General features: G+C 42.3%; 1 protein-coding gene across 1 annotated transcript; it reads right to left on the bottom strand.

Moving 5' to 3' along the window:
- Positions 1 to 1,612: 1,612 nt before the first annotated feature.
- On the bottom strand, positions 1,613 to 12,318 carry LOC116669526 (FERM domain-containing protein 7). Its single transcript, XM_032499461.1, has 12 exons — positions 12,162 to 12,318; positions 7,407 to 7,511; positions 7,283 to 7,325; positions 6,986 to 7,064; positions 6,769 to 6,870; positions 5,915 to 6,025; positions 4,879 to 5,026; positions 4,366 to 4,461; positions 4,104 to 4,267; positions 3,506 to 3,574; positions 3,131 to 3,203; positions 1,613 to 2,837 (listed from the first exon to the last, which is right to left on the bottom strand). The coding sequence occupies exons 1-12, from the start codon at positions 12,288 to 12,290 to the stop codon at positions 1,650 to 1,652; spliced, it is 2,307 nt and encodes a 768-aa protein (XP_032355352.1). The 5' UTR covers positions 12,291 to 12,318; the 3' UTR covers positions 1,613 to 1,649.
- Positions 12,319 to 13,310: the final 992 nt, after the last annotated feature.

The following is a 13,310-nucleotide window of genomic DNA, read 5'->3' as shown; positions in this document are numbered from 1 at the left end:
TTATTTTAATTTCTGTTATCACAATGTCTTAACCCTTGTGTTGTCTTCCCGTCAACCATGAAAAAAAGTTAGTGCTTTTTCCGACATTTTTGTCACTTTTTCAATGTTGTGGGTGCTTTTTTAAAATGTTTTTTCCAAAGTTATTTGATACTTCTAATGTTGACATTTTCAGCTTATTTCGAAGGCTCATTTTTTGTGATGAAAACACTGAAAAAGGGTCAAATTTGACCAGTGAACAACATGAGGGTTAAAGAATTGGAAATGATCTGACGGCTTTGATTACTAAAAAAAACAACAATATCATAAATTGTAGAGTAAATATCGGATGAATTTAATTTGAAAATCTTCTATTCCTTGTATAATCCTTTTATTGACACATTGTAAATCGTCACATTTCTTTACAGAATTCTACCACCCAGAAAGTTATCTAATAAGTTTTCCAAACCCACGTAGGCATCACACCGACAAGATATTGAAGTCTTAAAAGGTGTACGACACTGTAAACCCGGTCAGTTGCTAAGGCCCAGGCTACTACACGTTGTTGGACCTTTAATAGTCAGCTAGGGCGGTTACTGTCACGGCACAAGCTTCCTATTGGTTGCCAGGCTACTCAAAGGGCAGCCAGGGAGTTTCCAAGCAGAAGTTAAGGACAGACTGAGAAGACAGTCTGAGGAGGAAAGACATGGGGGGGGGGAAACAAGTCAACACTCAGAAACCTCGTTCTGTTATGTTATTGTCCGCGTCTTTCAATGTCTGCGAATGAACTCTCAACAACACTGACTGGCGCCGGACCACGGAAATCTGGTCCAATGATGGAACCAAGCGGTACGGTTTTACCTGTAACCTAGTCTCGCTTCGCCAGACCTTCCTCCACAGCGCTGTGGAGGAGGGTCTGGCCAGTCCACACAGCTTTCTGGGGAAAAAAAGATGCTCTTGTTTATTGACATTTCTGTTAAACCAATCACAATCTTCTTGGGCGGCGCTGGACGGAGCCACTGTGCCGTTGCAAAATTGCCTTGTGAAGGAACTTGTTTTGGTGGAACATGTGTACGTTCAGAGGTTGATTTAGTCGTGCAAAAGAAAACTCCGATTGGACAGATAGTCTAGCTAGCTGTCTGGATTTACCCAGCAGAGATCTGAGGACCAGGTAACCATAGTCCTCAGAAGTCCACCGGAGGTTAAAACTCCAACACAAAGAAAGTGGAAGGATACAAACGTCCGGCCGAAAAGAGTGTCATTCAATCCTGGAAGGGGAACGTTGTGGATATAGACCACCTGTTGCCTGGCAACCTGCGTGTAGGTCTACAGCTCTTTAGATTCAAATGCACAAGCGACCAAACCTTGGAAGCTCTTAGACCGTAGTATCAAGTTTTCCTAGGGTTGTGGTTATGCCGTGACAGTACATAGATATAATCTTTACATGTATTAATAACCCTCTTAATTTGCTAGCTTGTACCCATAATATGGCTACCAAAGAAGTGGTTTTTACTAAAACAAGGCAAAAACTATACAATTCAACTGCCAGCACACATAGTAAACAATACACTTGTCCTACATATAAAGCCATCACATTTATTACAATTGTCTTGTTTATTCTACAGTCTGTAGTGGATGTTTTTTTTAAATTTTAAAATCCATCCTGCCAGTTTTCACAATGTGACTTCAGTAATCTTTGCAGCACCTTTAGTCCCATCTCCTCCTGTCTTTTCTTTCTTCTCTTCTTCGCCTTTCAACAAATTTTTTGCTTTCTCCGTCGCTACTGCATCCTCTTCTTCTTCTTCCTCCTCCTCCTCCTCGTCCAATTGGAGGCTCCCGGAGGAGAACCTCATCCTGGCTAGTCCAGCGGACCGTACCAATTTCCCCTTCGGGGGTGGTGGGCAGTAATATGGATAGAAAACCTCCGGGTCTGAGTCGCTGTAGCTTCTTGCGGTGCCTCCGATCATGCATAGCGAGGTGGGTCGATTGGGCAGAGGGGAGGAGTTTAGAGGGAGGTAGGTGGGTCTGGAGGGGCGTGTCAGGTGGGGGTAGTAACCAAGGGGACGGAACTCCGAGGCGGGGTTAAAGGCGGGGTTAGAACTCCTTGAGAGGTTAAACTTGACATTTGGTTGGCTAGCAACGCGGCGAGGGAGCCCCGGGAGGAAGTTGGAGTCATCGCTGTAATGCCCCGCCTCCGTATGTCCAACGCCCAGGAGCCTCGCACCGTTGCTTCCAGGCTGGTAGACCCGAGCCAATCCATGCCCGCCTGATCCGGTGGGGTGGAGGTTCCTCCTCATTGGCGAGATTGGTGGCGAATCGTATCTCAGTGGATAGAAAGGTGTCCGCGATATGCCATCCATCCTCACATAATCCTGCCTCCTCGCCTGCGGGAACCGCTCCAGTGAGGAAACAGCAACGTAGTCCGTCAGGTAGGGGTGTCGGTTTAGAGGCGTGGAACCCGCTAATGGGAACGTTGGGAGGATTGGGTGATACTGGTAGGCAGGGCTGTTTGGGTAGAGAAGAACCAGCTGCTGAGCGGCGTCGGGGTGTGGCTGAGGATTGGGCCGACGCCGTGAACGGTTTCCATAGACACCGGCTAGCCTTTGGGCTTGGCGTTGCATCCCGATCCGTCCGCCCCTCATGTCCTCCATCACGGATATGGAGGCAGATCTTATCTTGGGCGAGGGGCTTGATTGGTGTAGATATGATTGAGAGAGAGAAGTGACGGATGATTGGCTACGTTTAGCCCCTCCACAGATTTCGGCGTCGTCCGCGCCTCGAGGATGAGGCTCCATCTCATCCTGACTGGAGACCGCCGAGGCGTGGCCTGACCGGGTGAACAGGTGGGAGTGGTCGTACATCTGAGGAGGTAAGACACACAAACATAACAACTTAAGTTTCTCGATCAATTGTTTGGCCAATAAAATATCAGAAAACTGAAGAAAGAAATGAAATCACAACATCATGGAGCTAAAAGGTCCTCGACTGTTTCGTCCGACCAACAGTCCAAAACCCAAAGATATTCAATTTCCTAAATGTAAAACCAACTCGACAATGACCTAACTGGCTAGTATTCGGTCGATCACTTTAACGGTTATTCAGCAAATTAATTGATACTTCTTATGTACAGTAATGCACGAATAGCTTTTATTACCTCTTTGGAGACGTCCGTGAGGAGATCGGGGGAGGAGCGGCACTGTCGATCGCCGTCTGACTGACAGTAGATTCTGGATGAAGAGCAAGAAGACAAAAAGGTTGTTAGCTCGTGTTTTTATCCCTTTTCCAAATGTTCCTTCAATAAAGTTGACCGTTGACCTCCAGAGGAAAGTGATCAAGGATTTGAGGTTTATTGTATCTGTTTTCTAAATGGCTAAAATATACAGTAAATTTTAAAATCTCCTGTGGTAGTTGTTGGCGGATCGGTTTGCGCCTTTTAATGATGGCATTTCCATCAAAAGAGTCGATTCTTGCATCGTAATCAGTGTGTATACCTTGATTCGTTTGACTTGTGCCGATGAGTTTTTCTCACCTCTCAAAGTGCGAAGGCTTCTTCTCCCCTGATCCCATACACTCCAGCAGCTGCTTCTGCGTCCGTCCGCTGCCCCACAAAGTACATCTTCATCATTGTTCTGTTTAAGCTTGTTGTAAAGTTTCCCATACAAAGCCCTCCCAAAAATTAAAAACACAAAAAATATACTACGCAGTTTCAGGCAATAGAGGATTACTTAGATTAGATTAAACAACAACAAAACAGACTACATTTGAAACTAGAAAAACTAGAAGAAAAAGACAAATTGGTAAGATTTAAAGTGCTCATATTTTGCTCATATTATTATGTAGTCTTTACCTAGCTACTGAGCATGTGCGACTCCCAACAAAGGTTGAACAGAAGTGAGATGTCTCACTCTGTAGCTAAAACAGAGAGCTCAAAACACAGGGTGAAAAGAGGAGCTGCAGCAATGTGCAGTACAACAAAAATAAGGTGTTTTTTAAAAAACAAAAACAAAAAAAACATGTAAACCTATTCTGGTAAAACCTTTAAATACTATTATGATCCTGTAAATGAGCATAATATGAGCACTTTAAATCAAAATTGAATCTGAGTGTACCTTTTAACGCCACAGTACCTGTATCTAAACCTGGAGCCTTTACAGGAGAGCAGTTTTTTTTGTATTGTCTTCGGTTCCTCTGCCAGCCTGAAGAAGGCGTGGTACTCTACACACATCTTCCAGAAGGACTTACACACATCTCGACTGGCCATGCAGAACTCTAGTGTGTCCTTACACGACGGCTGGATGGACAAACACTTGCATTAATAGACACATACAGTATCTGAACTGTAGAAATGCAGTCGCACAACTTCCAGTCCGCCCATCCGAGGATCCTCACCCCAACTTTGTCGTGTAGTTTGATGAGGAAATGTTTGCGCTTGAAGCTCAGCTTGCGGATCTTCGCCCAGCTGAACGTGTTGATTTTGGTGTTTCCCTAGAGAGTACAGGCAAAAACAATCCATTGATGTGTCCTTTTATGCACGACGATGGACATAACACTCAGCTTTTAATTTTCAACATTTTCAACATTAATTTGTTTTAGATGAACGTATGTAGACATTTTGACTTGTTGGTGGCACTATATAAAAAGTCAAAGGATCACAAAAGTCTTTGGGGTTAATCCTCCGGACACACTGAATGTGTGTACCAAATGTCATGGCAAACCAAACAATATTTGTTGAGATATTTCACTCTGGACCAACAGACTGCCATCCCTATAGCTTACCTGCTAATGTGGCTGAAAACAGCACCTCCTGCTGGAGTAGACAAGTGTCACCGGGCACTTTTAGTCCCCAGCTTTGTGGAAGGTTAATCCTTTTTGAAAGTGTCTTTTAGACCACAAACCACATACCTGAAAGACCAGTACTCCAGAGTGTGTCACAGCCAGGTTGATCCTCATTCCCTCCCCGTCGTGAGCGGGGTGAGGCCGGATGCTGTACATGTCCAGCTTCCTCGCCACCTCCAGTAGTTGAATGTCCGACTCGCCAGGAGACATACCTCTTCAGAGAGAGACAGAAAGGGTCTGAATGAAAAGGGGCGGGCTATATGTCACGTCATAACCAAATCTTATTCTATTGGCCGCAGACTTGATGGGACACATGGCAGTGGAACAGCTGAGTGAGACATGCTAAAGAGGATTGTGCTTTCTGACTTTGACGTGACGTTACTACCCCATTGAGTTTGTGTTAACGTTACGTCCACGTTTTTGACGTCAAGCAAATGAACTGTTAACTGTCCCTCCCCTCTGCCCCCCAAGAAGTCTGGACTCTGAACCCCCACCAACCCCCCATCAGGAACAGCACCGGCCTCTTTATAAGACTCTCAGCAACACTTTTTCACTCTCATTTTATATTAAAGTTTCTGTAGGTCTTTATACCATTTGGGTTGGCCTTACTCTTGTACAATTTAGAATTTACTTATTGTATATATTATTAATCTTTTATCTTTGTACATATTGCACCGTGGGTTGGAGTGAAACATATTTCCAATTCCCCTGTATGTCTGGCACATATTGCAGAAGTGACAATAAAGTTGATTCAAACTGAGTGGCAACGCCGTCTGATGTTGCACCGGCTGACAAATTCTGAGAAGCAGGTTGCCCGACGTTGGAAGACGCCACGTAGACTTCAAACCCTCACCTACAGGAGACTAGTTAGTTTTCAGGCTTGTAAATACACAAGAAAAACCTAGCTTTGTTTATTATTATAGATGTAGCCAAAGTAATCGAGTTTTCTAAGGGTGTGGTTTATGCCCTCGCATATATTACCATTAATGACTTTGGGTGTGATAGACGTATCGTTTTGCAGGTTTTGAGATGAGTTTACTCCCTTTTGGTGGCTTTGGGGTGAAAATCAACAGATCCGCAGAGAAAACGTCAACACGTGTACCTGTGTTTCCTGTGAAGCTTCATGATCTTGTGGTCTAGATATTCCTGGTTGGGGACGTACTGCTTCATCTCTAGATGTTGACAGTCCAGCTCCTCGTCGTAGTCCCTAGCTCTGCTGCAACACAACACACACACACACACACACACACACACACACACACACACACACACACACACACACACACACACACACACACACACACACACACACACCCACAACACACACACACACACACACACACACAAAAACATGCCCATTGAAACGATGTACCAGCACCCAGCCAGGGGAAGTTTCTCTGAGTGTTTACAACTTTCCTCATTCAAATACAATAAAGTATTTTCTTCCCCCCATATGTTGATTAGAGTAAAATATCTCTCAAGTACTATCAATATACAGTAGATCAATTAAATTCAGATACAGTATTAGGGATCACTAAGGTCTATATAAAAGAGACTTCAGATACAGTATTAGGGGACCACTAAGGTCTATATAAAAGAGACTTCAGATACAGTATAGGGACCACTAAGGTCTATATAAAGAGACTTCAGATACGGTATTAGGGACCACTAAGGTCTATAAAAAAAGAGACTCAGATCCAATTAGGGACCCTAAGGTCTATATAAAGAGACTTCAGATCAGTATTAGGGGCAAACCACTAAGGTATAAAGAGACTCAGATATAGTATTAGGGGACCACTAAGTCTATAAAAAGAGCTTCAGATATAGTATTAGGGGCCCACTAAGGTTATATAAAAAGAACTTCAGATACAGTATTAGGGACCACTAAGGTCTATATAAAATCATCCAAAAGCACCATGTCATGGGACCTTTAGCACCTGTGCAATATTTGAATGCTTACACTGCAGAATGTGAGAGACCAGCAGGGCGGCGCTGTTGTCATTACAGGTCAGACTGCCGTTGGACAAGTCCTGCTTTATCTGTAAGGCAAAAAGATATCTACACACACACACACACACACAAAACACAAAACACAGAAGGAAGCATGCATGACACACTATGATTGCATTAGGTTTTTGGAGAAAATATGGATCCTATCAGAGGACAGTGTTACCTGGTGAGGCTTCTCTTAAGTTGTCCAGGATCTGGTGGAAAGAACTTTACTATAAACCGGAAGAACAGATCGCTGGTGTCTGACAGAGAGAGAGGAGAAAATAAAAAGAAGTATCTAACGGCTCCCTAACCCCGCCATAGAGCTGACGGAAACATAATTGCATTGCCCCAGTGCATGCTGGGAGGTTTTCTAACACACCTACCTCATACTACTGCAAATCCATAAAATCATGTGGATGCATATCATAGTTTCAACTCTCTACTTATTTTTGCCTTATTTCAAAATAAGAGCACTTACATGTAATCTGTTTGGCCAGAGGCTTCAGCAGCTCCAACCACACCTGCAACGAAAAGACATTATACGGCAAATTATTCCCAAATACTATGTTTGTGTGCGTGTGTGTGATTTTGGATCTTCTTACGTAGCTGCCGCCGTGGTGTCTGAACTCCAGTCCAAAGTACTCTTTCTCCAGCAGCTTCAGATGACCACACACTTTGTTGAAGAAGTCTCCTCCTAAAACCTTTTGCTGAGAGAGAATTAAAGATGGTGTAAGAGAGCGAGAGGGATAATTGGATTTTTTAATTGAGACGCTCTTAAAACTGGAACCCGGGGACACTCGGGGGACCCCAGATTACTTAGTTCACTCTGCATAAGAAGAGTTTCTTCTCTGTTGTAGGTCATTTGAACTCTGAGTTCTTGGGGTAGAAAGCTCACGTCGACTCCCGCCCCAAAAAAATCTTTAAATGTTTTTGGATTTTTTTTTTTTAGATTGTTGTCGCTGTTTTTGCAACTCTTGTAATACTGATACAATATCTAGTTGTGTTGTCAGTGTTAACTGTGTACCTTTTAACTGGTTTACCATCATGTCATCCTATAAGGTCGAAACGTTACCAGCCCCCCTACCCTCCCCCATCTCATCCTTTTCTCTTCTTCAGGCTTTGTCTTTTCTCTTCTTTAATCTCTCTCCTTTTCTTCCTCCTCCCAGTCCTCTCTCTCTCCTGCTTCTTCGCTGTCATCCCTCTAATTACTGAGATGTTTGTGCACCGCGACACAAGGTTTTTTTTTAGTGTTTGTTGTCTGCTAGCCAGCATTTAGCGCCCTGGAGGGGGTCACTGGACGCCCCTCATTAACTTGTCATGAGAGAGAGAGAGGGGGTGGGGGGGGGGAGAAGAACGACATAGCAGCTGTAACCCATTATGAAGAGAACAGAGGCCTAACCAATGATTACTGAAACAAAAAGCCGCCTGCAGAACAACAGAGCAGAGTTAGTTTCAATAGAGCAGAATAGAGTAAAATTGAGTGGAATGCAACTTTACTGTCTAATGCTGACTCGAGATTCACCTGTGCAGCATTCATATGCGCTGGAAAACAACAATGAAATACAGCTTTCCTTAAATGTCAAATCATTTCACTAATGCAGGGGTCTTCAACAGGGGGTCCGCGACCCCTAGGGGGTCCGCGGAGGTACTGCATGGGGGTCGCAAAAGTTTTGGTTGATTAGACTTTTTTTTATATTCCCCCCCCCCCCCCCCCTGCAATTTTTTCCACTAATTGAAATGTCTTTAAATACACATTAACATGAATTCAACACACTGTAGTAAACAGATAAATGGAGGCAGAAGATGTCTTTCAGTCATCAATGCACACATTCAGCGACACACAGGAGCTCTTTCAAGCTGGGCACCGTTTCATTCACAACACCTGTCCCACTACATGTATGTTTAAAATTAAAACATGAATCTGTCAGTTATGTTAATAGTTCACTATTGTATGCAATATAACAGGTATGTTTATGCATGCCAGTGGCACTAACAAGCATCACTTATTTTCCTTTTCACATTTATGTTTTAAAAATGTTCATTTGAATAGCTTTTATGCATGATTACATGCAATTGACAGACATTGTTGATCTTGGCAGGTATCAGTTTATTGTGTTATGTTATGTTTATAAATGGCAGTGGCATGGCCACCCTACCAACCCTACTCACTGTGCCTCGCACATGTTTAAAATAAAAACATGAATATATGAACCTGTGTATTATTTGAGTATCTTAGTATTGAATGCACAATAACAAGGTACATTTACACATGGCACTATAGGACCAGTTTGATATAACACAATTTTATACAATATATATAATTAAGGGGTCCCCGCTCCATCTCGCCATCAGTTTGGGGGTCCTTGGCCTGGAAAAAGTTGAAGACCCCTGCACTAATGTGTATCATCATGAAAATTCCCCCGGTTGATTACTTACATTAAGACAATTATTTTATGTATTACACATTTTTTGAAATGTTACCTTTGCATTTTAAATAAGGCTTCATCTTATGAAATATAGAAATCTGAAAAATCTGTTTTTTTATTTTATTGAGTCGAAAGGTTTTTATTGACAGAATTGATGTCAATGTAGGAACTTTCTAATTTTACATTTAATGTCTTTTTTTTGTGTTTTCAATTTTATTTTACTATTCCTGAAATAATAAGTAGCCTACTAAGCATATGTTTCCATAACATAACTGTGAGAAAACGTGACTTTACGGTCTATCAACCATTCCTCCGGTCAGCCATTCATGCATCCATCTTTTCTCTTCCTTCACATCTGATCATTAATTGGGGTATTGCCCTGAAGGCATATCTCTATCTCTCTCTCTCTTCTTTCTCTCTGTCTCTCACTCTCTCTCTCTCTCTCACTTACACACAACTTGAAACCTATTTTATGGTTGTAGTGTGGGTTTGGTCTGTCACACAAACACTTTACCATACACTATACCTATCACAGGGTGGGTATTATCCATCCATCCATCCATCCATCCATCCATCCGTCCATCCCTAAAGTCCTTTAAACATACAAGGCTATCGGTTGTTTATTCCTACCCTCCATTACGTCCCACAGGAGCGTGTTCCTTCCTCATATCCAAACCAGAAAACTGTTATTAACATGGCGTTGAGTTTGGGAAGCCGTCACAGTTTGGTAAGGTTTCAGCACCAAAGGTAGGCTACTTGTTTAAGTTTAGACAAATGTGGTGGTTTGGGTTAAAATCAGATGTAGTATCACAGGATCGTTGTGTAAAAGTGCGTGAATGTTTATCTGATGATGAGAAATCTCAATCATTCCCAATCAGCAGAGACGGAGAGCGTAGGTATATGTTAGGAGATAACATAGGCACAGGCTATTTACTGCTACCTAACATGCTGGTTAACATTAACATGCACAGGCTAATTACTGCTAACTAACATGCTAGTTAACATTAACATAGGCACAGGCTAATTACTGCTAACTAACATGCTAATTAACATTAGTAATTAAACCTAAACAGCTAATGGAAGTCCAAACTCTCTGTGAGCTTCTCCTGTACTATACGGTAATCCCTCTACTGTGCAACAGTAAGTCGCCCGGTTATGACACAATCGTTATACTATTTTTACAAAAACTGTCTGCTATGGAGCCATAACGTGAGCTACAAGGTAACGGAGCATTGTATACATCGTTGTGTATCTTTAGAAATAAATAATGGACAAATAGATACTTTAAATGCTTCAGATGTAAAGTTATTTGATGTCAAAGTGACGTGAAAATGAATGGTAGTCATTGGATGCTAACGGAGGGTGATGGCTTATTAGCATCCAAATGGCGCCATACTTTCTCCGCTTAGAGAGGGGAGGCTCACCCCCTTGGCTCTCACACTTCATCTCCTTACTTCCTGCTTTGGTTATGCCCGTAATTACTACGGGCACTTGAAGGCGGCGCCACTGAAAACATAAATATGTGTCGTAAATGCTGTTGAACAAACGACTTATGTTGGTATCTTTCAGGGGAGGAAAGTCTCATCCGTCCATCCATCCATCTTTCTTTCTGTTATTGTTTCTTCTTTCATCCTTCCTTCTACCCCTCCTCCTCTTTTGAAGATGCTACTAATGTCCCGGAGGCCGCTGGGAAACTGACAGAAAAAGCATGGCCGTGGAAAATGGGAGCTACTTTGCTAACACAATACTGCAAGCGACACACACACACACGCACACACGCACACACGCACACACACACACACACACACACACAGTCAAAGTCCCTTTTTAGATTGTTTTCCTGCCTCCCAGGCGGCGTCACCATGTTTAAAACCCGTCACTCTGCTTTTCTGCAGCTGGAGAGTGGGTCACATGGCAGTTCATAGACAGCAGAGAGTCACCTTTCATATATCTGTTTACGTCTGACTCATTCAAACTCTTCATATTTAGGATATAAATGTAGAATAATATTTTAATTAAAAATGCAAGCCTCTATATTTCTGTCTGTCCCGAACAATCTATTGCAGTCTAGAACAAAAAGCCTTCAACAAATATTAATAATAACAATATTTTGTAACAATTCTATTGAAGCGTTGATTCAACTCTTTACTCATGACCTCTGTAGTGAGACTACGAATGAATGGAAACTGATCAATGTTCGGCAGAGACAGAGACATTCCAGGGGACATGAACAAGAAAAACTGTCTTTTATTGGTGGGAGACTTAAAACCTCAATTTCCATTTTATAGTCTCTTCTGTCTCTGATTGTCCAATAAGGACAACAACACTGTGAAGGAATACTTGAGGGTGGCAGAGGCCCAGAGGTTTAACGAGCAGGAGGCCCAGGCCGCAGTGATGAGTCCTAAAAGTATGAAGTTATTGGATAATTATAGTGTAAAAAGTACAATATTTAGCTCTGGATTGTGGTGGAGAAGAAGTATAAAGAAGCAATTAAAGTAGGCAGCCTACCACTGGTCCTGCCACTGTCTTATAGGTCTGACTATATTTGATTTCAATGTGGAAATGCACACTGGTGTGCAATATGATATAAATATATCATATAGTATGAATATAGTTTATTATAATTACAAATCCTGAATCCAGTTTAAACAGGGAGTGTGGAAATAAAGTTGCTTTCATGTTTTACAGGAAGGACTGAAATAAAATCGCACAAAATGAGAGAAAATGAATCTAAAAAAAGAAGAGGAAGGTAAAAAAAAAAACGTGTGAAAGCAGGACTTAGAGAACAACGAGACATACATTGAATGCATCATACATATTATATTCATCAACAAGAGAGGGATGCACGTGCATGTGCAGTAAAAAAAAAAAACGCCTACGTTACTTTCCTAAAGTCGACTATTCGACTATTTCAACTGATGACAAACGTACCTCCACCTCGAACGTGCGCTCGCTGTCATCCAGAAAGACCACGCGCAATCGGAGCTTCGTCTCCTTGGAGACCCGGGACTTGGTCGTGAGACTCCCGAGTGTCCGGGTCCGCCGGTGACCGTCCCCCATCTCTCTCTCTCTCGCGCGCGCGCTCTCTCCCTCTGTGTGTGTGTGTGTGTGTGTGTGTGTGTCTCAGGACAATTTAGGAGAACAACAACAACAACCGAAACCACCCGAAATATGCATCATCCTGAGAGTAAATCCCAAAAGTCCCAGCGGCACGACGGCTTCGCGCCCTCCTCATCCTCTCCGTCGCTGCCGCTGGAGCGCGCGCTCTCCAGATGCGTGATGACACGCTGACGTTGCTTCCAGACACTGGAAGTTAAAGTAGCAACACTAGGCTACAGTGTAGAAACAAGTAGAAAAGTCCTGCATTTAAAAGTACAAAAGTATCCGCATCAACATTAAAGTGCCAAACTTAAAACTTTCAATGACCCATTTTGGAATAATAAAGGCTAATATGTTTATAATATGTAATTAATATGTTCATGGCTTTAATGTTGCAGCTGGAAAAACTGGAGCTCATCAATTCTTTACTTACTTATTAAATACACCTTTAAGGTACTTAAACTATTGAGTTTGAGTATTCATAAAAAAATACTCTGCTTAGAATAATATGTCTAATTTGTGTCTGTTATGTTTCTTTTCTCTACAAAAAGTTCAATTACATTGTTAGAAATCATTTTTCTAAAAAGGGGTCACAGAATGTCTGTATGCTATGTTTTGCATGACGGACTACTCGTACGTCTACGTGTTGAACTGAGATTTAACGTGGTGAGCACAGGGAAACTTTCGTCCTGCAGCAGAGGAATGTGTAAACAGACGTCTAGTGTCAAACTCCGCACAGAAATCCTTCTGCACAGTGAAGTTCAAACATCCACATGAAAAAACAGCAAGACAAATGCATGGATGGATGTATTTATCTTTAAATTTGGTGATTTTTGCATTAAGTCTGGTTAGATATGATATTCTTTTCTTCCCATGTGTTTTTGTCATAACTAAGCATGTTCAGAGCACAGAGACGATGCTACACACCCGTGTGTGTGTGGTGTGTGTGTGTGTGTGTGTGTTTCCTCCATGGAAATAATA

This window comes from Etheostoma spectabile, chromosome 19 (assembly GCF_008692095.1).
Source record: "Etheostoma spectabile isolate EspeVRDwgs_2016 chromosome 19, UIUC_Espe_1.0, whole genome shotgun sequence".
Taxonomy (NCBI): Eukaryota; Metazoa; Chordata; class Actinopteri; order Perciformes; family Percidae; genus Etheostoma; species Etheostoma spectabile.
This window is presented reverse-complemented; position numbering and strand designations above follow the sequence as displayed.